General features: G+C 47.8%; 4 protein-coding genes across 9 annotated transcripts in view; 3 read left to right on the top strand and 1 right to left on the bottom strand.

The window, feature by feature from the left end:
- The window catches only part of LOC115400690 (zinc finger protein 91), a 28,017-nt gene extending 14,583 nt beyond the window's left edge, over positions 1-13,434 (top strand). The window contains exons 4-15 of the mRNA XM_030108701.1: positions 160-229; positions 720-2,311; positions 4,734-5,028; positions 5,285-6,632; positions 8,954-9,167; positions 10,137-10,235; positions 10,307-10,481; positions 11,052-11,116; positions 11,195-11,308; positions 11,396-11,687; positions 11,846-12,588; positions 12,668-13,434. Coding sequence (XP_029964561.1) covers positions 160-229; positions 720-2,311; positions 4,734-5,028; positions 5,285-6,632; positions 8,954-9,167; positions 10,137-10,235; positions 10,307-10,481; positions 11,052-11,116; positions 11,195-11,308; positions 11,396-11,687; positions 11,846-12,588; positions 12,668-12,934 — 5,274 coding nt within the window. The 3' untranslated portion in view covers positions 12,935-13,434. The remainder of the gene's footprint in view (positions 1-159; positions 230-719; positions 2,312-4,733; positions 5,029-5,284; positions 6,633-8,953; positions 9,168-10,136; positions 10,236-10,306; positions 10,482-11,051; positions 11,117-11,194; positions 11,309-11,395; positions 11,688-11,845; positions 12,589-12,667) is intronic.
- LOC115400407 (gastrula zinc finger protein XlCGF26.1-like) lies at positions 4,086-7,416 on the top strand. Its single transcript, XM_030108266.1, has 3 exons — positions 4,086-4,230; positions 4,734-5,130; positions 5,285-7,416. Exons 1-3 carry the CDS (start codon positions 4,102-4,104, stop codon positions 6,718-6,720), a joined length of 1,962 nt encoding a protein of 653 aa, XP_029964126.1. The 5' UTR covers positions 4,086-4,101; the 3' UTR covers positions 6,721-7,416.
- A 106-nt stretch (positions 13,435-13,540) lies between the features above and the next one.
- LOC115400689 (leucine-rich repeat-containing protein 15) lies at positions 13,541-17,631 on the bottom strand. The gene is made up of 3 exons (XM_030108700.1): positions 17,599-17,631; positions 16,679-16,900; positions 13,541-16,116 (listed from the first exon to the last, which is right to left on the bottom strand). Exons 1-3 carry the CDS (start codon positions 17,629-17,631, stop codon positions 14,251-14,253), a joined length of 2,121 nt encoding a protein of 706 aa, XP_029964560.1. The 3' UTR covers positions 13,541-14,250.
- A 5,844-nt stretch (positions 17,632-23,475) lies between these two features.
- mark4b (MAP/microtubule affinity-regulating kinase 4b) overlaps positions 23,476-25,222 on the top strand; it is a 50,610-nt gene continuing 48,863 nt past the window's right edge. For 2 of the 6 annotated variants that reach the window (XM_030108247.1, XM_030108248.1), the window contains exon 1: positions 23,477-24,485. In XM_030108247.1, the coding sequence (XP_029964107.1) occupies positions 24,438-24,485 (48 nt within the window). In that variant the 5' untranslated portion in view covers positions 23,477-24,437. Of the gene's footprint in view, positions 24,486-25,222 lie in introns of all 6 variants that reach the window. The other 4 variants (XM_030108249.1, XM_030108250.1, XM_030108246.1 and 1 more) reach the window with 3 other exon arrangements.

Below are 25,222 nucleotides of genomic sequence, written 5' to 3'. Positions count from 1 at the left end.
GTAAGTTTTTCACCAGCAGAGAAAACAAAACATCAATTAAATATAGTTTAAAACCGAGTAAAGCAGCTCATCCATTTCCCTCTCAGTATGAGCTGTGCTGCTGTAGGAAACCAGATGTTATTCTTTGAAAGCAGATGTTTGTGTTTGTTTGTGTCACAGAGATGTGTAGAGAAGGATTCCAGCGGCAGATCGAGGAGGACGAGGAGAGCTGCTGTGAAAACTGAGACAGGTACGATGGAACATCATGGACGTTTACCTGAACTACCGGAGCTGTGCTTCATTTACCTCCTTTGATTTAGACCGACAGGGTCGCAAAATCACTGAAATATGATATAAAGAAAAATCAGTGTAGATGTTTAAAGCGTGAAAATGAGGAATTTTATTTTCAGTCTTTCTGTTTGAGCCAGAAAAGAGATGTCATTTCCATTTCTCTCCAGTTCTCTCCTTCTGGTGGTATAAATAAACATGGAGTTTATGATATTTGGGATGATGATCACTAATAGTTTTATTAAATGTATTTGTATCTCACTTTGAAAACATTCTCCAAAATGTATTAACAGAAAGCATTAATGGTAAAAGTTATTTAGAAAAAACATGAAATGTCAGAATCAAAAATAAGTGGAAATAAAATCAACTTAAAATATATTGACGTTGATAAATGTTTGTTTCCGAATGAACTGTAAGCCTGGACTAAAGTCCTGGTTTTCTCGTCTTCACAGCGTCTCCTGACGTCGACCCTGAAGAGAGCAAGCCGAGCGCCGGCGGGCGGAAGCTGCGGAACACTCAGTCTCAGACGGCGAAGCGTTTCTTCTGCGACCACTGCGACGTCGGCTTTCACTGGAAGACCGAGCTGAAGAAGCACGCCAAGGTCCACAAGAAGCGCTTCCCCTGCCCGCAGTGCGGCCGCAGCTTCATGGAGAAGACGTCGATGGAGAACCACCTGCAGCGCCACGGCGCCGCCAAGCCGCCGCTGCCCTTCCCGTGTCCGCAGTGCAAGCGCTCGTACCGGAAGGAGGAGTCCCTGAAGAACCACCTGAAGAGCCACCAGCAGCTCCGGCCGCCCAAGCCCTTCTCCTGCGACCAGTGCGGCAAGACGTTCCGGCTGAAGCAGCCGCTGGAGAACCACCTGCAGCGCCACGAGAAGTGGAAGACGCAGCTCAAGTGTCCGGTGTGCGAGAAGACGTGCAAGACGGCGGTGCAGCTGCGCTGCCACATGGCCGTGCACTCGGAGGAGCGGCCCTTCAGCTGCGCCACCTGCGGCAAGGAGTTCAAGAGCAAGGACACGCTGCGCTTCCACCAGATGGTGCACACCAGCGCCCGCAAGTACAAGTGCCCGCTGTGCGAGGAGACCTTCAAGTACGCCCACTCGCTGACGGTGCACAAGAGGAAGCACACGGGCGACAGCCCCTTCGTCTGCGCCGTGTGCGGCCGCTCCTACCGCACCGGCACGGCGCTCAAGAGGCACAACCTGGTGCACACGGGCGAGAAGCCCTTCACCTGCCACATCTGCGGCGCCCGCTTCAGCCTCAACAACAACCTGAAGCGCCACCTGCGCATCCACACCGGCGAGAAGCCGTTCGCGTGCCAGGAGTGCGGCAAGAGCTTCTCCGACAACAACAAGCTCAAGTCCCACATGCTGATCCACGGCGCCCGCAAGCCCTTCATGTGCGACCTGTGCGGGAAGACCTTCCTCTTCAACTGCAGGCTGCTCATTCACCAGAAGTACGTGCACGCCAACCAGGGCGAGGCGGCGGCGGCGGACGGCACGCAGGCGCCGGGCCAGCCGCGGCGCCAGAACAAGTCCCTGGTCAAGCCCTTCAGCTGCAAGATCTGCCTGCGGGGCTTCAGCGCCGCCAACTCGCTCAAGCTGCACGAGCGAGGCCACAGCGAGCACAAGGAGTTCAACTGCGCCGTGTGCGGCAAGGCCTTCCACAACAAGTACTCCTTCAGCTACCACCAGCGCAGCCACACGGGCGAGAAGCCCTTCGTCTGCGACGTGTGCGGCAAGCGCTTCTTCCAGGCCGCCAGCCTCAAGCAGCACGAGCGCATCCACACCGGCGAGAAGCCGTACAAGTGCAGCCAGTGCGGCAAGGCCTTCAGGACGGACGGCAACTTCTACCGCCACGTGCGCATCCACACGGGCGAGAAGCCCTTCGAGTGCTTCTACTGCCACAGGAAGTTCCACCAGTCCAACCAGCTCAAGTCCCACCTGCAGGTCCACACCGGGGAGAAGCTGTACTCCTGCCAGCAGTGCGGCCAGGGCTTCTCCGACTCGCGGCAGCTCAAGAAGCACGCCTGCAACGGCCCGCCGGCCACGTGACGCTGCAGCGCCCCGTACGCCCTCCAGGGGGCACGTGACGCTGCAGCGCCCCGTACGCCCTCCAGGGGGCGTCTCCAGACGCAGGACGGCTTTAGTTAGAGTTTCTCCAGATCGTCTCCCGCAGTGACTTTAGAAAAGCAGTGTCTCTTCTGGAGAGCAGGCCTGGGAAACTTCCAGCAGTGAGCAGCTTCTTGGCTTCACTGTAACATTTTAATAAATAAGAAGTAAGAGACGATACGTTCAGTCGTACAATAGTTATATAACAAACTAGCTTGTTTGTAGTTTCAGGCCAGAAAAGTGATATTTTTTTATGAAAAGGCCCGGAGAACTGGTTTTGCATTTCTCTCGATCGCTCAGGAACAAGCGAGGATTAACTGAAGTTATTCAGAGTTGTGTGGAGGTTAAGACTGGTGGTTCTTAGCATTTAGAGTTTTTCATTTGATTTCTAAACTATGATTTGTTTGCTTTTTTTGTTTTTTTTTTTTTTTTTTTTTTTTCCATATCAGACTCGTCATTGTTGTTATTCTTATCAGTGTCACATTTATATTTTGTGTTTTCGCATTTTAGAACTTTAGTTACAGCGCTGTTCCTTTACAGGAAAAATTTTAATTAAAAAAAAGTTTTTTGTTTGTCTATTTAAAGCCATGAAAACCTGTTTCCTTGTTTTAGAGCGGCTCCTCCAAATATTGTCATGAAATGATAGCTTGTTTGGTTTCAGCACCGAACATTTACATGTACCTGTAATTTGACATCAGCCTCGTAGTTGCTGCTGCATTAAATCCAAAAAGCCTGCAATGTCTTCATTTCTGAATCCTTCAGGTTCACTTGTAGTGGAGTTACTTTGTGTTTTTATCCAGAATTCATAATTAAAGAGCCTCTCAGGATTTTTGATGCTTTTGCTTTGAAGTCATTGCTGGATTGACTCTTTGCATCGTGTTGTGGATTACTGATCAGAGGGAATTAAACTAATTTCCCCAGGGCAATCAAGGTATTTTTTTGTACCATAACCTAACATTATTCTTATTTAAATCAGAGCAGTTGCTGAAGTAAACTTGGATTCCAAAATCCAGCTGGCTGGCCCTTAAGACAACTATGCAAATTATTTCAGTTGCAGTGAAACCAAGTTTTTAATAGTTTCTTAGGTATGGCGGACAAAACTGGGACTCCGCTGAGATATTGGTGAAGATTGTTCCCTCATTTCAAGCAAAATGGCTTAAAGTTGGACTGTCAGGGTGAGTCTTTTGCAATTTTGAAAATAAACTGCAAAACATAACCATCATGTGAAAAGATGACAAGATTTTGAGGGAGACATTTCACTGTATATTGCACCAGAAAGTGCAGATTATAGTCAATTGAAAGTATTTTGCAGATTGTTTATTTTTTATTTTTTTCGAAACACACTTTCTGCCAAGAAAATTCTGTGTAAATTTAAACATTATTGCATCATTTTACAGGTGCAGCCCACTCAAGATGAAATTAGGCTGGATGTGGTCGCTTAAGTAAAACGAGTTTAACGCCACTTGATTTAAATGCTCAAGATTGGTATTATATCAAAAGCAAACCTCATACAAACATTATTTAGAATTCATGCATTAGAAATAAAGAAATCTGTTGGAATACATTCGAGTTGCTAAGTAATTTCTTCTCTCTGCGAAGCGTCCATGACTCTTATTTTGACAAGAATAAACAAGTCAACTTTGGTATTTCCGGTAAAATGGCGGCGACGATTCTACTGTCTTTCCTTCACTTGTAAAGAGAAGCTTTTGAACTTTAACCAGAAAATGTCTGAGAATGTGGCGTTTTACTCCGAAACAAAGTCCATCGCGGAGACGCTGGTCCGGGCCGCCGTGGACGTTTTCGGGTGTCTGAGAGAAGAAAGCGGGGCGGAGGAGCAGAGAGCGGGACGGGAGGTGAGCGAGCGGTTCACGCTCCTGGTGTTTATTGGATGGACCCTCCGTGGCTGGTTCAAACTGGAGGAGACCAAAAACAGTGTTTGAGACGAGATGGGACCCGGTCAGCGGAGGGGGAAGGAGAAACAAGATGGCGGCACGGCTAGCTCAATGTATATATAAAGTTTGACGCACAAAGAGTGAAAAATGTCAAAATATACATTAGTACACCTTTTTATTACTAGGCATTTAAGCTTAAGGTTCACACAAATAAGAGACTAGCACAAGACAAGGACCGCCCCTATATTTAGTGCTATTTTTATCTAGGTATCTCATCATTAAAAATGTAGATATTCAATCATATCATGTTATTTTCACTAGGCGCTCTGAACTCACAGCATATCTTTGTGGAGTTTGCATGTTCTCCCATGTGCTTCAGATACATTGTAAAGTACTGTGATGGACTCTTGACCTGTTCAGGTCTAACAAATCTTTTATTTTCTGCTCTATTTTCCACCTTTCAGCCAGATCCTGACGTCGTCGTGGAGATGTTGGCTCGAGAGGCAACCAGGAAGATCAGCCTGGTGTTTACCCAGCTCTCATTGCTGCTGCGGTCAGAAAACCTGACTCTGAAGGCCCGGGTGGAGCAGCTGGAGAGCCAGCTGAAGGCCGTGAGCGAGAGTTTTGAAAACGCTCGTTTGTGGAGGGAGAACGTCCTGAGCGGCTGCCCCGTACTGTTCGAGCGCAGCGGCCTGATCTTCACCCTGAAGCCGTTTGGAAAGTTAAAGGGAAAAACAGATGAAGGGACCGAGGAAGTCAGTGAAGTAGCAGCAGCACCTCCTCCTCTTCCTGATGAAGATGATGATGATGAGGAGGAGGAGGAGGAAGGGGATGTCGGACTGGATGGTGGAAATGATGCAGGTAAGTTCCTGTTGTCCTCATATATGAGGACGTCTCATTTCCCTGCCTGGAGATTAATCATTTGAAAATCAGTGTGGACTGGAAATGAAATAAAAACAACATTATTTACCTGACATATTTTGAAATGTAAAAGGTTTGATCTTCTGTCTTTCAGCCTCTGCAGAAGGTCACACCTCCCCATCAGCAGCTGAGCCTGAGGTCAGACGGGAGACCGAGGTCAGGAGGGCAGGGAAGGTGTTTGTGTGCGACGTCTGCAACAAGAGCTTCAGCCGTCAGTTTCATCTCACCAAGCACATGAACACCCACCAAGAGCAGCGGCCTTTCGCCTGCCAGCAGTGCCCCAGGAGATTCAGGGACGCCTCCACCTTCGAGTACCATCTCCTGCGACACGAGGAGAAGCGGCTGGCCTCGTTCCAGTGCCAGCTCTGCAGCAAGACCTTCAAAACCAAGATGCACCTGAAGACCCACCAGCTGGTCCACACCGACGCCCGGCCGTTCGTCTGCGGCACCTGCGGGAAAGGCTTCAAGACCAAACACAACCTGCGGGCGCATCAGGCGGTGCACACCGCCGAGAAGCCGCACAAGTGCCCCGAGTGCGGCGAGGGCTTCCGGTACGCCTTCACGCTGCAGTGCCACCGCAGCGTCCACACCGGGGAACACCCGTACCGGTGCACGCAGTGCGGCAAAGCCTTCGTGAAGAGGCGCTCGCTCAGGACGCACCAGGCGGTGCACAGGGGCAAGACGTTCACCTGCGAGACGTGCGGCGCCGGCTTCACCCTGCAGCACAACCTGAAGCGGCACATCCGGATACACACCGGCGAGAAACCCTTCGCCTGCAAAGTCTGCGGGAAGAGTTTCGCTCAGGACAACAAGCTGAAAGTGCACATGCTGCTCCACGGAGCGTCCAAGGCCTTCATGTGCGACCTGTGTGGGAAGACCTTTCTCTACAACTGCCAGCTGAAGAGGCACCAGAAGGTCAACCACGACAACGAGCACGGGCAGCCGGCGAGGAGACGCGCCCGAGAGCACGGCCAGCGCAGGGTCATCTACCGGCGGGACAGGACCACGCTGGACGTGACGCCGTTCGGCTGCAAGACCTGCCACAAGGGCTTCGACACGGCGAGCGCGCTCAAGAGGCACGAGCTGATCCACACGGGCCACATGCAGTACAGCTGCGCCACCTGCGGGAAGTCCTTCTTCTACAAGGCCACCTACGACTACCACCGGCGCATCCACTCGGGCGAGCGCCCCTTCGGCTGCGGCGTCTGCGGCAAGACGTTCATCATCCGCCAGGCCCTCAAGTCCCACCAGCTGCAGCACTCCGGCGAGAAGCCGCACAAGTGCGATCAGTGCGGCAAGGACTTCAGGATTTACACCAACTACCTGAGACACCTCCGCGTCCACACCGGGGAGAAGCCCTACGAGTGCGAGGTCTGCGGCGTGAAGTTCAGGCAGCTCGGACACGTCAAGTTCCACATGCAGGTCCACACGGGGGAGCGGCCGTACTCCTGCAGCAGCTGTGGACTCGGCTTTTCAGACTCCAGGCTGCTCAAGAAGCACAAATGTGGAGAGAAATCCCAGAAAGTATGAGGGGAGGCTGTGAAGATACCCAGAGCAGCAGTGTGGGAAAACATTTCATCTCATCAGAGTCACCGACCAGGAGGACGAGACGCCCCACAACCTGAATACAAGACAGAAAGTCCAGCATCATGGGAGAAAACACCATGTTTCTTTAAGAGACAGGAATATGGTGAAGATGTCCGGACGTGCCCTCATACCTCAGGCCTGACTGATTTCATCAGCTGATCACCAAGATAATCAATAATCGGTTAAAAGCTATTCAATTTTACCAATTTTAATGAAACCTTTTGGTGCAAAATGCAGGGAAATGTCAAAAAAAAAAAAAAAAAGTTGTTGCTGTTGAATTAGGCCTGTTTTTCCCAGACTGCCCCTGACAGCATGACTTTGAGGCTAATGCTAGTTAGCTAGCTGTCATGGCAGCGTCAGGACGTTTCAGGTCTCAGTGTTCGGTTGTCTGCCAATTTGTTAGAGAAAAAAGTTCCTTTTGTAATCTTCTACATTTCCTTGGTGGTTTGGCCGCATTGGAGCCACTTAGGGGCCATTTTTGGTCCACAGGTCTTATGTTTAACGTCCCTGTTCCAGTCTTTTGCTCCATCAATGTCAAAAGTCGGTCAAATAGTTTAGTTTGAGCTCAGAGTTTTTGTTTTAATTAGTGCTGTCAGTTTTAGTCGCATTGATCGCAATTAATCGTGATTAATTCATGGAGAACTGTCAACAATTAACTTTTTTAAAGTTGAGATTAATTGCAATGAAGAATCTAATCCTCATAAATCAGTCCCAATGTCAGGAAAAACACTATTATCCTCGAGTTCTTTTCTTTGACCCAATTGGCAGACCTCAATGGATTAATTGCGATTAAAATGGACAGCACTAGTTTTAATGAAACTGTTGTTACTTTCTGTTCTGTAGTCAAACCAGTGTTGTTTCCAGTAAATAACAATCATATTTCTAGATGTACACAGTTTGGACCTTGTTCTTGCATTTATGCAAATAACTCACATTTAAGTTGTTTTAAAGCCTCGTTGAGCATTGCGGTGGCATACTGCTGTTTCAGGGAACTATTTCCAGATCAAATAAATGTCTTTTAATGTGTTATAGTGACTCCTAAAAGATTTATTGATGAAACGGTAACACATGAGTAAAATAAGACTTAAACCAGTTCCGATTCACTTCATGGAATGATATATTTATTTTTCTGAACTGATGAGGCTTCACTTCTTCACCATGGTGTCTTCCAAGTCAGTCTTGAAGGCGAGCTCGTCCAGCTGAATGATCCGGTCGACGAGAGCCTGGATCTCCAGTCTGCTGCTCATCTTGTCCTCCATCCATTCCTCCTTCTCCTCCTCCTCCTCTTCTTCTTTCTGTTGGATGCTCTCCTTCCTGGCCCTGATCTCGCTCTGGCGTCGCTGCAGATCTTTAAACCTCCTCTTCCAGTCTCCTCCATGACCTTCATCTGTCTCCGCCTCAGTGTACTTGGCCAGATTTTACCTTGATAGCATTTGTAATGCATAATAAACCCTCCAACAGGCCAGTTTTAGGTCTTGGGACTTATATTGGCAACAAAATAAATCACTTGGAGATAAACTGATTAAGTTTAGTTTTTTTTTTTTTTTTAATTGAAGTGCAATGAAACAAATGGGAATTATAAAACAGGCTTTAGTTCATTCTTCAATACCAAGGGAACATGAATTGACACACAGGCAGGAACGACAAACATGCAACCTCCATTAACCCTGGAAAGACTGACAGGCTTTGTCTACAAGGGTGGTGAATTTGTGAAATATCCCTTCATGACTTTTTTGTACTTATTATTGTCATGTGCCAACAAGGTGCTGATAAGTATCAGAAGTTTTTTCTTCACTCTGTCTCCCTGTTGCTATGGCTGTGTAAACTATACAGACGTTAAGATGTTAAAAACAGAAAATGTTTTTGTTTTTGGAACAGGTCTATTATTATTGATGATGATGATGATTATTATAGAGCACCATCCAGACAGAGCAGTTCAGGATTTGTTTATTTTTTACAAAGCGATAAAAAAAAACACACACACAGGGCAATTCAAGGTTGTTGTTTTTTTCACAAAGCGACGAAAAACTTAAAAAATGTTAAGTTTATCTTCAGTGAGTTGCACTGGTTTGTCGAAAACGCGCGTGCTCTTATTCTGAAAATCGTGAACCCGGAAGGAGTTTCCCCCCCAATGTTTAGAACGACTTTTTTCCCCTCCGTAACGAAAACATTGAAGCTCCAAAGGTGATATTTGGCGCCGGAACCCCGCAGAAGAGCGCGCGACCCCCGGTCCAGGCGGCATGTCGGACCTGGAGACGCAGGTCTGCTCCGTGCTGGAGATCCTGGTGAACTCCGCCGTGGCAGAAATGAACAAAGTTATTTGCGGCTCCGCTGCGGCCGCTCCGGAGGAGTCCTCCTCTGAAGACATCCACATCTCCACGGATGAGAAGGTACGTTAACGAGCCGAGCCGAGCCGAGCCGAGCCGGTGCTGCCCGGTCCTCGTTACCGGAGCGGAGGCTCCTCCGCCCGCCGCTCCCACCGCTCCGTCCAGACGAGCCGATCATAGACGTAGAAGAGCTAGCTCCGGTCAGCGGCCGAACCCGAGCCCGGCACCGGGCCGTGCCTCCGAACGAAGCCCGAGTCCGAGCTGAATGGTGTGTAAACACGAGCGAATGTGTCTCAAAGGAGGAAAAACAGCCCAGGAGAGGCCGCGCGTGGACGCCATTTTGAGCGGAGAAGAAGGCCCGGGCCTTTCTATTGACTGTAGGTCTACAAACCACAGGCTTCACTGCAGGGATCGATTCCTCTGCCAATACTTTACCCAGCATGCTCCACGGCGGCCATGGAGGCAGAGTATCACTGTACTGGAACCTCCACACTCTCAGCTGACTTATATCAGTCTGTTTTAGCTTATATTACACAGAAAATCACAGTAGGAGTGCACTTTTAATACAAATCTGTTTATTTAATTATCAGAACATGTATGAAAGGAAAAAACACATTTAAATGAATATGAAAAATATCAAAAATTACACTAATCTAAATTGTACATGAATGAAAAAGATATAGGAAGAAGTTAAAAAGTTGTGTACTCTTCCCCCTTATTGTAACTCCACTCCATCACATTTTTTTATTACTGTCATGGTGAAGTTAATCTGACCACCTAATCTGAGACCGAGTTTAGGCCAGCACATTGAAAACATCTTGAGGACAAGGCCACTCTCAAGTCTTACAACACTGGTCTGCATGTGGAGTTCCCCAGGGCTCCGTCTTGGGCCCACTTCTGTTTCACCCCTACATCAGACATGGACAGGTTGCCTCTCACGGGCCGAACGTGACCTCTGACCTCCAGACCTGATCCAGGAGAACCTTCAGAATCCCTCTGATGTTCCTGTTTTGTTGTTGTTGTTTCCTGCAGGTGATCCAGTTCAGCGTCTTCATGACGGCTCTGGCTCAGGACGCCGTGGAGAAGCTCTGCCATCTTTTCCACCAGTGTTCGTCTCTGCTGCGGCTCGAGGTAAAGCGGCCTCAGCTCTCAGTCCTGATTGGCTGCCTGCTCCGGCTGTGCGTGAACCTCTCCGTCTGCAGGTGGCGCAGGGCCAGGCGGAGATGGAGGTCATGAAGACGAGGCTGGAGGAGGCGGAGAAGGAGCTGAGGCTGCTGCTGGAGCCCGGCGAAGGGCAGAGGGAGGCGGAGGCGCAGACGGAGGCAGGCGGCAGGGCGGAGGAGGCGGAGCCTCAGAGCTCAGCCAGGACAGAGAACGGTCAGGACAGCTGTGACTTAGTTCAAATTTAATTGATAATTGAATCATGAGTTCAGAGTATATTTTTACTAATGGTTTTTATTTTAGTAATAAAATCAAAAGTATTTCTTGTTTTTATTGATTATTTGCAAAAACTTTGGAAATGATGTTGGAGAAGCAGTCGAGCTTTAATGAATAATGTATAAAGTGTGATTTTTCAATATATTTGGCAAAATTGTACGATTTTCCTCCTAAATATTTTATTATCAGTTAATCATAAATCAATCTAAACATTGAATAATGATCAATTTAAAGGTGATGTTAAATAACGAAGATGCAGTGGAGTCAGTCCAGCAGTAAGGGCATAAAATCTTAATCTCTTGTCTTAATATTCAGTAGATAATGTATTTTTGCCTCTTCGTTTTAATTTATTCATCAAAATTGTTCAGTTTGTTTTTGTTTTGCTTAAAATTGGCCTTTAGTTAGATTTTTCTACATTTCGGTCAACAGAAACAGAAGATTTAGCAATGCCTGTGTGAAAGTGTAATCATGACTGAATCCAGTCCGCCTCTCCTGCTGTTTCCTCGCCAGCTGTGATCGACGTCGACGCCGAAGTGAGAAGATCTCCCATCAACGAGCTGTGGAAAGGTCACGAGGTAGGTCCCCCGCTCGCTCCTGCCCGTCTGTCCTCCTTCCACTGCAACGTCCGTCTCGTTTGGTCGTCCGGCTCTCAGGACCAGATCCAGTCGGTGCTGATCAAGGAGGAGGGCCTGGAGGTTCTGGCTGAATGTGTGCGCTACACCGACGCAGGCGCGCAGGACGACACCCGCAACGACCCGGACTACCAGGTCACATCCTCAAACCGCCTCACACAGCGCCTCAAAGCGAAGCGTTGGTATCTGAAGCCTTCACGCCGGCTGTCCCGTCTTCCCCAGGTGGGACAGGACCTTCCCGGCGCCGCCGACCCACTTTTCACCGCCAAGTCTAAACGCGTGGCGAGGCCGAGGTCCGCCCGAGCCCGGGGGAAGAAGCAGGGTCCGGGCGGCGGTGATGGCGAGGCGCCGCTGAGCTGCAAACGCTGCAAGCAGACCTTCATCAAGCTGCCGCAGCTCGTGGCGCACCAGGCCATGCAGGAGGCCAACGCCGGCAAGCCCTTCCAGTGCGCACAGTGCTGCCGTGGCTTCTCCTTACAGAAGAGCCTCGACGCGCACAAGCTGCTGCACAACGGTACCTACTGAACACACCGGCGCTCACGCCACAGGCCGCCGTTTGGTGGCAGAGGAGAGAAAATCATCATAGTCACTTTGGGCTATAACTGCAGTCAGATGTCGGTGAGGATAAATTCAGATCGGTGTTTCCCTAACAGTGAAAACGTCTCCATGCAGGTGAGAGGCCGCACACCTGCGAGCTTTGTGGGAAGGGCTTCACCCTGAAGCAGCTGCTGGTGAACCACCAGCGGCTCCACGCCGAGTCCAAGTCGTTCGACTGCGACCAGTGCAGCAAGAGCTTCTTGCAGGCGTCCGCCCTGAAGAACCACCAGCGGGAGCACGGCAAGCCGCGGGCCCACATCTGCCAGTACTGCAGCAAGCGCTTCCCCAACCACGGCAACCTGCGGCGCCACCTGCGCATCCACACCGGCGAGAAGCCCTTCAAGTGCGAGACGTGCGGCAAGAGCTTCAACCAGGCGGACACGTTGCGGGGCCACCAGAGGATCCACTCTGGCGAGCGGCCCTTCAGCTGCGAGACCTGCGGCAAGGGCTTCATCCAGAAGAGCGCCCTGAAGATGCACCAGAAGACGTCCCACTGGGAGGACAACCACCTGGTGTGCGTGGCCTGCGGCTCCAAGCTGGCCTGCGTCGACTCGCTGCGCAAGCACGTGCAGACGCACGCCGTCGTGCCGTGCGACTGCGCCATCTGCGGCCAGCGCCTGGGCTCCGTGGCCGAGCTGCGCTCGCACCAGCAGCTGCACACGGTCACCCGGCCGCACAGCTGCAGCGTCTGCGGCAAGAGCTTCAAGTCGGCCAGCTACCTGAAGATCCACCTGCTGACGCACAGCGGCGAGCGGCCGTACAGCTGCGACGTCTGCGGCCGCAGGTTCACGCAGCAGAGCAGCCTCAAGTCGCACCAGGTGCCGTCATCACAGACTCGCTGTGTGAGATTGGCGTGCCGCGGTTGTTTGATGTCTTGTTGTGGCCGTCCTCCGGCAGGTGGTGCACACCGGCGAGAGGCCGTACAGCTGCGACACCTGCGGGAAGTGCTTCAGCTGCTCGGGGAACCTGGCGCGCCACCAGCGGATCCACACCGGGGAGAAGCCCTTCTGCTGCCAGACCTGCGGCCGCTGCTTCAACCAGGCCAACAGCCTGAAGGCGCACCAGCAGATCCACTCCGGGGAGAAGCAGTACATGTGCGACAAGTGCGGCAAGAACTTCTCCTACCTGAGGAACCTCCGCGAGCACAAGTGCTTCTACGTCTGACCGCGAGCGGGACAGCTGTGTCCAGGCGTTTCAACTGCTCGGAGTCCAGGAGACGTTCGCTCAGTTTTCCACTGATGATACACAAACGTAGCGCTTTGAGGTTTGTGTTCAGTGGAAGTTTGCCTTCTTAATTATGAAGTTAATCTTCTCCTTTTTTAAGAACAAAGAGGATTTTAGGAAAAGATTTCAGCTTTTGGACTCTAGCAGAGACTGACTCGCGTCAAACAGTGTAAACAGAAATCTCGCAGTTTGAACGAGTGTGAACGACAGTTTGAAGTGTTTTTGTTTGAAAGCTGAGGAGCGACTGAAACACACAGGAGGAGACGTGAACGGTGTAGCTTCTCTTGGGGAAAGTTTATTAATCATGTCAACGTTTGGGTCATGAATGAACTTAAACAAAAATCCAAATGTGGCTTTTCTGTGTGGTTTGTTCAGTTTCTGGTGGCTCTGAAAGCAGCGTGGAGATAAAAGCAGACCACCAAAAATACAAGCAAGAACTTTACAGCTGTGTTTGAACAGTCTCACCAGGACAGTGCTTCACCTAACTGAGAAGTTGAGGAATAGTTTCCAAGAGACTTATTTTTCCAGAGTCAACAATCGTTACTATGTCACTAAACTCCAGTTTACTGGAGCAGCATCTCTTTAATTCCCTTCAGATTGATATGATTTTATTTTTTTCTTGTAAGAGCCTGTAAATACAGAGTTAAAATCTTCAGTTTGTCTTTTGAAAGACCCCAACAAAGTTATATTTTTTACTACGACGTGCAGGAAAAGCGAGAAAGTTTTCTCAGAGTTTACAATCTGGATTAGAAATGCTAAGATCATTTTAGAATTATGAAGTTTTTCAAACATTTTCAAAGAGAAGGAGGAACTCAAGAGTTGATTAATTTCTATGTGCATGCAAGTTATTCTGTGATAATGATGTTGATATTGAATGTAGTGGCGCTTTTAATTTTGCTGAGAGACAGAATATTACATTTTTTTAGCATGAAAATAACAGCAAAAATGGAACTGCACTGAAATGGTCCAGATGTTTAGTTAATGGTGACGAGTTAAAAAGTCTTCATACGGTGGTAGTTAGATACATTTTTTAGTCAAATCGTATGTTTAAGAATATGTTTTTTTGGGGGGAAAGTGCAGTTCTGAGCCAAATTGTTTGGCAGATTCTCTGTTTTCCCAAAGTTGGAAGGTCTGAACTGTTTCCTCCTTAGTCTCAGAGTCACAACATGGTGCAAAGACGTCAAACTGAAGAGCAGATGAGCGAAAAAGTTTAAAGACTTGCTGGTTACAGCAGATAAAAGCCACAAAAGAGGATGTCAGAATGAGCTGAGAGCGGCGATGAACGGTGAGAGCACAATCAGCATTTCTAGAGGAAACGAAGGTGTACCCCCTGCAGCACTCGTGAAGCAAAGATCTGACAGCGACTGCGGGGAGAGAGCCGGCTGAGAGAGCGGCGTGCCCTCACCGAGGGCGGGGGAGGAGCAGCAGGTGGGCTGGTCTCCCAGCTTCTCTCCGTGTCTGCCCACCCAGCGGCTGATGTAGAGGATCTCCACACAGCTGCAGTTCCAGCGGTTCCCTGACAGGTAGACGACGCTGAGGTTCTTCAAAGGCTTCAGGGCGCCAGCCTCCACTCCTCTGAGCCGGTTGGACTTCAGGTTTAGTTTCTGCAGGTTTTTCAGTCCGTGAAAGACGTCGGGCGGCAGCAGGTCCAGCCTGTTCCCCTCCAGGTTCAGTTCTGACAGCTTGGACATGTGGGCGAAGAGCTTAGGACGTAAACTGTTCAGGCTGTTGTTCCTCAGAACAAGATGGCGAAGGTTTGAGAGAGAGTGGAAAGTACTCAATGGAATGTCCTGCACTTCATTGAAGCTCAAGTTGAGTTCTTTCAGATGTGTCAACCCAGCGAATTCGTGAGGCGCCAGCTCTGAAAGCTGATTGTTCCCCAGATCCAGCGTTACGAGCCTTGACAGTCCTATGAACACATGTTTAGGAAGTTTATCCAACTGGTTCGAGTCCAGCTTCAACTCCTTCAAGGCGCCGAGGCCGTAGAACTGTTGCTGGTGCAGTGAAGACAGCCGGTTGCCGGACAGCTTCAGTCTGCTCAATCTCGCTAAGCCGTGGAAGACGGAGGGATGCAGAGAGCTTATCTGGTTGTTCTGGAGGTGGAGTTCTCTCAGGCCGCTCAGTTGGTGGAAAACGCCTTCGGGCAGGAACTTCACGGCGTTGTTCTCCAAGTACAGGTTCTGCAGAGACCTGAGCCTGGTGAACAGAGCAGGGTGGAGCTCCCGGATTTGGTTGTTGGACAGCTGTAACTCATTGAGTCTGCGCAGTGGGTCCAGTATGCCAACCGGTAAAGCCGAGAGCTGATTGTTGTCCAGCTGCAGGTCTTGTAAATTGGTCAAGTTTCGGAAAAGGTCCTCGGGGAGGGATGTCAGCCTGTTGTCGTACAGATCGAGAAACTCCAGGCTGAGCAGGTCGCTGAAGGCGTTGGAGGGAAACGACTGGAGGAAGTTCAGAGTCAGGATGAGGTCGGTCAGATTGGTCAGACCTCTCAGTGATCCCTCCGACACGGCCGTCAGCCTGTTGCTGCTCAGGTCGAGCTGGGCCAGAAGGCTCAGGGAGGAGAAGCAGCCGTCCGGAAGCTCGCTGAGCTCATTCTTCTGCAGATACAGGTGCTGGAGCCTGTGCACGTGCCTCAGGGCCTCAGCCGGGACTGAGACCAGCCGGTTGGCGCTCAGGTCGAGCTGTTTGAGACCCGTCGCCCCTCTGAAGCCGTCCTCACCCACTGCCGCGAGGCTGTTCTCGGCCAGATAAAGGTTCTGCAGCGCAACAGATTTCTCGAAAACGCCGTCCTCTACCTGTGTTATCCTGTTGTGATTGAGGTTGAGGTCAGAGAGGACGAGGGCTCCTTCCAGAGCGCCGGCCTGCAGTGTGTCGATGTGGTTATAGTTCAGAAACAGAGTCTTCAGCTTAGATAATCCCCGGAGGAATCCCACCGGCAGATACCTGATGTTGTTCTTGCTCAGGTCCAGGACGGTGAGAGCGGGGCAGTTCACGAACTGATCGGGGTGAAGGGACGTCAGTCCGTTGTTGCTCAGGAGGAGTTTTAACAGCTCCGTCATGTTGGGCCACACCGAGCTGACGGACACGAAGGCGCTCAGCTGATTCTTCGTCAAGTCCAGGACCTGCAGGTGGAGGAGTGGGAAACAAGCTGGAGATGAGCTGCAACAGAACGGCCAACAGCGTCTCACTGATATCTACAGCATTCTGTCATGTGTTGTCAGTATATCTACCAAAAAAAAAGCACCAAGACAGGTTTCCCATTTTTGTCGCTGCTCATTTAGCCTTGCAGTATAAGTTTCCACCACAAGATGGTGTATTGAGTCAGTCGGAGAGATAACAACGGTTGAACATGTTCATGTGATGGTTTAACTCTCTCTGGACCGTTCCAACTCCCAACAAAGAAGAAGAATGAAACTCTGAGAGCCAGATGAAGGATGGACTGACATTAAAGGAACTCAACGTTGCCACCTTGTGTGTAAGTAGTGCACAGAGGACGTTGATGGGCATACGGAGGAATAAACTTCCGGCATTGCTCAGATGTTACATCTGTAGGTTCGATCAGTTACAGTTCATGGAAACTCTGCTCATGTATCTGTGTTGTAAACTGAAGAAATGTAAATATGCTTCATGGAGCAGAGCTAGTGATCAAGAGTCATATTTTCCGGGCTGCTTCGCATCTCCGACCTGCAGCTCTTCCAGCCCACGCTGGGGTATCTCCTGTATCTGGTTGTACGAGGCGTACAGCTGCTGCGTGCCGGCGGGAAGCTCGGGGAAGCGCTCCAGTCCGCTGTCCTGACACCAAACGCTGCTGAGGTTGCCAGAGCAGCGGCAGGCCGGCGGGCAGAGGCCGGACGCCCACGCCAGGAGGCCCAGAGAGGCCAGAGTGAAGGCCGCCAGCATGCTGGACTGCAGGGGAAACAAGAACAAAAGCCGTCCCAGCTGACTGAAGCAGGTTCCACACAGCCTGTCTTCATTAAAAAAGACATAAATCCAGAAGTAGAATGAAATTAGAGTCAAGCTGTTACGTCACAAATTTAATTTGTAAGTTTTTGTGGCTAAAGGCTTTGTTTGAGTGATCTGCTGTCAGTGGGATTCAAACCAGAAAACTTTCATTCACAAGCTCACCTCCTTCAACTTTAAAAGCAACTAAAGCCGGTTTAGTTAAAAATGCTCCAGAAAGAGTAAACCTCTTCTGTGATCAGTCATGTCAGTAACAGTTATGATAGAAAAATATGTTTACTTTTACTTCATGCAATATTTCAGATCAATAACTTTGTATCAAGTTTTAATGTGATAAACTCAAATCATGCATCGAGATCAAGTTACAGTTCTGCTACCATGTTGTGTCTCTCAGTGAGATTGAACAGGTACCAAAGCTTAAACTGCAATCGATAATCATTCAACTTAAAAAAATACAAGAATATTAATCTTTCTTTTTGCATGAGAACATAAAAGTAGTGCACGTGTCTCTTTGCAAACACACAATAGTTTCAGGAAGTCATCTTTCAGGTTTTTGTGGTGGTTTTTTTCTTGCCAGTGACACATTAAATCTAGTGGATCTTTTATCATTTAAGGCACCGCAAATGACTGCCTGGGTGTCTCACCGCATCAAATTCCTCCTTTGGGTAAATGTACATGGCAATAAAAATGATTCTGAATCTGTTACATATCTAATAAGAAATTGATTCAATCAAGCAAATTCTGCTAAAAGTGGTGAATCCGGTCAGGTTAATGCTTTTCAGCAGGTTTTAAAGGCATTTGATCATAATCTAAAGTATTGAAATAATCTTTAACCTCCTTCTGGAATAAGATTTGGTGAATGCTCTCTGGATATTTTCTATCAATGTGTCCAAAACATCCAAAATAGTAACTTTAAAAACAAATCTCACTGTAAGCATTTAAAAAATCAATATCTTTGAGCAGTTTAATTCAGTTTTCCTGTTTTCTGTAATCTTTACTTTCTGGTCTTTTTCAGAAAAATCAAAACTCACCACTGAGGAGAAGCAGCGTGTCAACATGTGGAGGTTTTTCCTCGAAACTGATGACAGACAGACTTTACACTGACTTTATGTGTTTTGTCTGCAGAGGCACATGCAGGCACACAGTAAGTTTTTTTTTTCTTGAATCAGAAAGCAGCAGAGTGGTTAAAGGTCCGCGCGTCTGGCAAACTCTCGAGAAAACCACACGAAGCAGAAAAATCCCCGCTGCTGCTTTCTTCTTCAGACAGGATGATTCACAGCTGCCAGTGTTTGATCTTCATCACTGATCAGCGCTGGGCAAGTTACTTTTAAAAAGTAATTACTTATAGTTACTAGATACTTCTTCAGAAAGGTAGCTAAGTTATAAAGTTTTAAAAGTAACTAATTATGAGGCAAAGTAATTATTGCATTATTTTAAAAAAACATGTTTATATACATGTCAAAGAATTTGGATCTCCTCTTAATGGAGCTTTAAGATGCATGTTCGATTCTTTATTATAAAACTGACTATATCATAAATGAAATAAATGGACACTTGACAGAATAAATAACAAACCGGAAACACTACATTCATCTGAATTATTCAAATGTTGCTGTGTGACAATATGAGACAAGACACCAATCAAATTTGATTTGTAACTGCAGATAGCATTTCTATATCCGTAAAAGAACCACAAAACACCGTAGACGTCTGTATTTCCATTTAAAAGCAGCATTTGAATGACCAAAACTCTCTCTGGCTGTAGCTCTATCACTTTACACCAATACGATTCCTTCTTTCTCTGTGATGACGTCATTCAGAACTTTCCTGACTGAGGACTTGTAACAATGGATCCGTTTTAAATGACGTCATCATCTAATTTGACCCAAATATGCAAATGAGCAACTATGCAAATTAGACGATGACATAATTTACATCGTCAGCAACAGTGTTTCGGTTTTAAAGCAAAATTGAACAGTTTTGTTTTTGCAGAACGCAGTGAAGTGGATCGTGTTTCAGCGCATATGGAAGATAAACGTTTTTGTTCAGACAAAAGTGAAAGCTGTCAGGAGACAAAGGATGTTTGTAAGTTTTATTTAAAGGCACGAAATATCTTCTCCCTCAATCCAGCAGTATTTTTTAATGCACATCCTTCAACACAAATCAGGTCGAAATCAGAGAAAAGAACATGCAAACTACACATATAAAAGGTTTACACCTGTACTTGAAGCTGAAATATCCACACAGCCTGTGTTTACTGAGAGTCCCAGAGGGTTTTAAGTATTTTTTAAAAAAAATTGAACAACATCACAATTAAAATGAAAAGAATAAAACTGAAGGAATGAAAACTGAAATCAGCTTCTGCATGTTTAGTTCTGACTCTGGAAAAAACCCCTGAAAGGTCTGAATTTCTCATAACAAAACAGAAAGGATCAATCAGATGGAAAAAAAGTTAACTGGGGATAAAGTGGTCAAGCTAATATTAAACCAGGCATCCAGAAAAGCTGTAAATGACACAGGACGAGCAGAAAAGACTCCTTGTACTTTCAGCTTTTCACCAGCAGGTGGTGCTGGTGAAAAGCTGAAGAAAACCTAAAGAAATTCTGCCATGCCGTCTGTTTTCCTCAACAAACTTAATCTTCATCTCGTGTTTTGTTTCTTGTTTTTTTGGGGAGAATTAATCTCCTGTTTTTCCAGAATTAAAGTGTAATCTGCGGTATTGTTTTTTTTTTTTTTTCCTGAAGAGTGTTTTGTTTTAAGTACATATGTGGCCCCAAATTTGTAGATTAAAATTCCATCTGGAAAACATAATTGACTTCAACAACCCCCCCCCCCAAACACACACACACACACACACACACACACACACACACACACACACACACACACACACACACACACACACACACACGCTCAGTCTTGTATTTCTATCCTTGTGGGGACCTTCCATTGACTCCCATTCATGTCTAGCCCCTAACCCTGACCCTTACCCTAACCCTAACCCACACCACAACAAAGCCTAACCCTAAAGAAATGTTTTTGCACTTTTACTTTTTTCAGTAACAACAACATGGTCAAGAAAACACTGTTTCTCCTACTTAGGACCGGAAAAAAGTCCCCACAAGGCACGTCGTTCCACGTTTTGCTATCCTTGTGGGGACATTTGGCCCCAACAAGGATAGAAATACGAGAACGCTCACACACACACACACACACACACACACACACACACACACACACACACACACAGGGATCAGCTCAGAGGAAACTCTTCAGTAAGAACAGATTTGAAGGTGAACGCTGCAGATTTAACCCAACGCCACACATTTTCTCAGCTACTGAATCCAGATGTTTTCTGCTTCTAACTTTTCATTGTTATCTTTCATTGCTTTCTCTCGAATCCCTGAGACTGACGTCAGCCTGCCGCTCTCGGCCTGCAGCGAGGCTGGATGAACAGCCGGGTTGGTTACAGTAGGTCAGGCCGGCTCTAATCCCTCCAGATTACAGTTCAGGGCATCGTGGGAGGAAGTGTGGGGGATTGGCAGAGACAACGCTCATTACAGATGGCGTCAGGCCAGAAAGGGAAGCATGTGTGAGTGTGTGTGTGTGTCCTGCAGCCTGTGGTGTCTCTGTACCTTCCAGAAGGATCTCTTGCTGTTTGAGGCTGAAATTCAATTTATTTTTTTTATTTTTTATGAAACAGCCACAAAACATCTGAAACAAACAAACAGAGAGCTGCTTTTATTTGAGGCTACAGCTGATCCCGGTTTTTGTGGATCTGAATCCATCCTGCTGTCTCCAGCAGTGGGATGTTTCACGCTGCTGTCAGGAGGAGGTGAACTGAGCGGCTCCTTCACCTCTGAAGGTTCAGTGAAACAGTAACCGAGCTGCTGCTCACTGCAGGGCCCGCCTGATAAGATCAGTCACTTCATGATCACAGCCATCCACTAACACTGAGCTCTTCATTAAACCAGCATGTTGAAGTGTCATTAACAGCAGCTTTGTAGGCTAAACACTGTATTAACTAAGCAGTCATTAATGATTAATAGCACGTGATTCAGGAAAAAACAGAAAACGGACAGGTATTTAGCTGAAGAAGTAAAGGTCTGAGCTGTTTTAGTTCCTAAAAACCGAGGTGAGTAAAATTAGAACTAAACCACTGATGATAAAAAGAAGAAACATCCAGAGGTTTGTACCAGAGATCAAACCAACCTGGTTATCTGGCCGAGGAATGCAGGGTGTCTGCATGGAAACACGGCTGGGCTCTTCACTTGGAGGAGCAGCTCCTGGTTTTTGGGTTAAAGTTATAATGAAAGTTAACACGGCCGAAGATCAAACCTCTTTAAACAGGAAATGTCGTGAAAATCCTCACAAGTCTCAGGAAAACAGTTTGGCTTTTTATTTTTTTGTTGTTTTTTTTTGTCTGGGTCATCATGAGCCAGTGATCTGATCAATCCCTGCTGACTTGCAGCACAAATCACCACACACACTCTCTCTCTCTCTCTCTCTCTCTCTCTCTCTTTCCATAGGCCCATTAGATATATTGACGATTCCACAGCCAGTGTTTTTTTTCCTGCTGTAACTGGTTTATGCACATCTGACCGGACGCTGATGCTCCTGATGTGATGCACTCTGTGACTCTGCGTTGGGAACATCTACTGCTTTGCTGTTTCCACCATTGATCGTGCTGCTGTTGGAGCAGCAGCTGCAGCTCTCTCGGCCCCTCGACCCCTCCGTCCGCTGCTGTGTTTCGGCTCCTTCAAGGTGTGGAAGTAGGCGTGTGGGGGAAAGATGAGGCCTTGGGTTCGCTCCAACAGGTCCAGGTCGGTCCAGGTAAGACCTGCGTCTCTGATTTGTAATTCAGACTGAGGGGTTCTACTCCCTCGTTGTCCAGTTTGACAGGTAATGTTTCAAAAATACTCCAGCAGCATCATCAGAGTGAGGTTCCTGGCAGGGTGTTGTGTTTGACTGCAGTGGGGAAGACATACACTTCTCAGCAGTAAAACTGGTGGCGAAAAACAAAGAGGGAAGCCAGTTTTGTGTTTTTTTACACTAAAGATGTGCCTTAAAATCAGAGGTGGCGGCATTTTATTACAGATAATGCAGTGAAAACCAAATAAAATTACAAAAAAAAAAAAAAAAGAAAGAAAGAAATGTACTGGAGTACACAATTAAAAATGAAATTTTAACTTCCTTGATTAACAGGGACTTATTGTATTTACATTTTGAGTCTGAAATTATTTCCTAAATAAATCAAATAATGTGACAACTTCGTCAGACTTTTTATAAAACACCATCAAATCCTTTTAAAGGTTTTGTGATGTGAAAGATGACGTCCTGACAGTGTTTCTGATGTCCTGTTAAAGTGGAAAAGAAAAAAATAGAAAAACTCAAAATGGAAACACAGACTTTATCTCTCAGAATTCAGAAAGATGGACTGTACCACTCTGTAACCCCTCAGGATGAAACGTCTGTGAAGCTCAAAAGTCTCTAAGCTCTGTCTGTGGATGTTTTTCACTTGCAAAAAAATTTAGTCAGTAAAAAAAAAAACATTTTTACAAGAAAAATGTACTTCAGAGTAATAATAAAGGACACATGCTGTGTTTACTGCCACCTTGTCTTGTACTCAGCCATATTTAACCTCTGTTGGATTATATTGATCTGAAAAAGGCACTTTGAGTCTCTCAACTAAGCTGGGTTTTATTTTTTAACCTATGTTGTTGTTTTTAAGGCAGATAAAGAAATAAACCACGTGATGTCAGAGGAAGGCGATTACAGCCATCTGAACTTCATCATGAGCAAAATCACCTCTTCAAAATAAAAGACTTCAGGTTAGGGTTAGGAGAGAGCAGTGCAGCCCTGATGTTTTGGAGGCGATCAGCTCCAGAGGAGTTTCAGGGCTGCAGCTCCTTCCTCCCACAAAACAAAAGGCAAACAACAACACAGAAATCATCTCCATTCCTCGTCCTCTCAGGGTTGTGAATATCTATTTATCTGTCATCCTGCTGAAAATATAGAGTGATTCATTTTTGTTTTAATATAAAAACACACCAGCTCGAAAGAAGCCACTCCTCCATAATGGGTTTCTTTGAATTAACATTAAAACAATAACAGAATTTTTTTTTCATCCAAGAGGTAAAATTCATGTTTAAAATGACTGTAGAGTGTAAATAAGATAAACATAACATGATTATTTAGGTTTATGAGAGATCTTGCCCTGCTGAAGGGCCAGAGGTTGAACTGGACTGGACTGGAAATGAGCAGATTTCACCAGTAGGGGGCGGTAATGAAGTCTGTGGAGAACACACTGAAAGCTGCTGTTTTCAAGAAAATGATGTTCAAAAAGAACAAAAAACAGCATTAATAAGAGTCTGCATCCATGGATGGTGTTTACATGTGTGTGAATTAGACGGGAATCGTGTCGTAGCAGAGAAAATGCGAGTTTATTTCAGCCGCTGCTGTTTTTGTGGTGGGAATACTGATTTTCAGACGAGCACCTGAAGGCACCACGGAGCAGCCTCTCCTCCTCCTCCTCCTCCTCCTCTTTCTCTTGTCACTACTGTGCTTTTCGGGTGGTGGAGGCGGAGGGGGGGATCCCGTTTTCTCTTCCCATCCTTTATTTTCCCGGAGAACCGAGCCGTGAAGGCGGCGACCCGCGTCTCTTCTCCCCGGACGGTGCGTTCGCTGACCGGCGCGCCGCATCCAGCCGAGCCGCCCGAGGGGAGCACAAGGGCGGACTGGACTGAAGGGGAAGAGCCGGGGACCGACGGCACATCCGCCGCTTTCTTTTTTTTTAACGCAAACCCCGCAGTTTGCCATTGATTGATCTCCGGAGGCCCGGAGAGCGGAACCGCTTCGTCAGCCGCCTCTCTGGCTCCGTTTGAGTGGTTTTCTGGTTATTTATCACCCAGAAATTACACGTTTTACGAGCTTTAACGGGAAAGTGGAAAGTGACGCCCGGGGGGAGGCACGGGGAGCGCGGCGGTCCCTGTTTATTGAGCCCGATCAGCTGCCTCGATGCGGGCGTTTCGTCCTGTTTTCCAGCCGAGGACGATGCCGCCGCTCCGCCGGTATTGTTTGTCCGCCGCTCGCAGCCCGTTTCCACAGAAATGACCCGGTAGCGTCTGGGAGGGACTCCGGGGGGGAAAGTGAAAAGCCGAGTGGGGGGGTTTCACGCTTGTTTTTCCTCGCAGGAGGACAGATATGAAGTGGATGTAGCTCTCCGGTGTGTGTTTTATTCTCCCCCCTCGTTACGCACCAGTTTTAAGCTGGATCTCCGGTGATCCGTGCTGCCTTCACGGACTGTGACAATGAGGATTGTATGAGAAGAGAAGCTGGTTTTCTCTCTTTTCTTTTTTTTTTTTTTTTTAAACCCCTCCTCGTAAATCCAACCTGCCGGGACTGATATCCGGGCTAACCTTGACGGACCGACGCGTTTTGTTTTTCTGTGGGACGGCGGAGCGGAGCGCACTCAGGGACGAGCATGTCTTTACGCACGGCGCTGCCTGGGAACGAGCGCAACCCGGAGCACGTAAGTACACGATTAAAGCGCACTGTTGGTCACCTTCAGAGCCGGGAAGAGGAGGGGAGGGTTGGGTTCTGGGTGTCTTTTGAACGAAGTGATCACAGGAAAGATAAAAACCCCTCTGGATGAGCGCAGAGCGGCTGCAGTCCAGCAGAGGCGACGCACGCGCGCCTGTCTCCCTCATCTGGTTTGGGACGGGCTGTAAAGGACACACATGATAAGAGATGGAAGACATGGAGTAGTGGAAGGGGGGGGGGGGTGCCTAGAGAAGATCACATCTATAGAAAATGAGTTGCTTAAAAAATCCAAAGCCTTTATTCTCCACTTGGCTCCGGTGTTCGCCTCCTTCTCCCCAGCTGATCAATAATTCATGGCTCTGATGTCTCCACTCCCTGCCCATACCTCCACTCCATCCCTCCCTCCATCACCTTACTTTCTGCCCCCCCCTCCACCCTGTCTGCTCTCTGGAAGGAAACTGACAGGCACATCAGTGGGCAGCCCAGTACAGCAGAATGTGCTGTGTCAGACTGGCACGGGTTCTGTGTCCTGGGTTCTGGGTTCTGGGTCCTGGGTTCTCGGAGAGCGACCCCTCCTCTGATGTCCTCACCGCAGACAGGTGCTGCTGGAGCTCAGAGCCGCTCCTCTGAAGGGCGTCTGGCGTCTCACGCCGTCCTGACGAATCCCTCGCCGCTTCTGGACCCGAAGCTCCAAACAAAGAGCAGCTTCCGGGTTCGACCCTTCCC

This window comes from Salarias fasciatus, chromosome 14 (assembly GCF_902148845.1).
Source record: "Salarias fasciatus chromosome 14, fSalaFa1.1, whole genome shotgun sequence".
Lineage (NCBI taxonomy): Eukaryota > Metazoa > Chordata > Actinopteri > Blenniiformes > Blenniidae > Salarias > Salarias fasciatus.
This window is presented reverse-complemented; position numbering and strand designations above follow the sequence as displayed.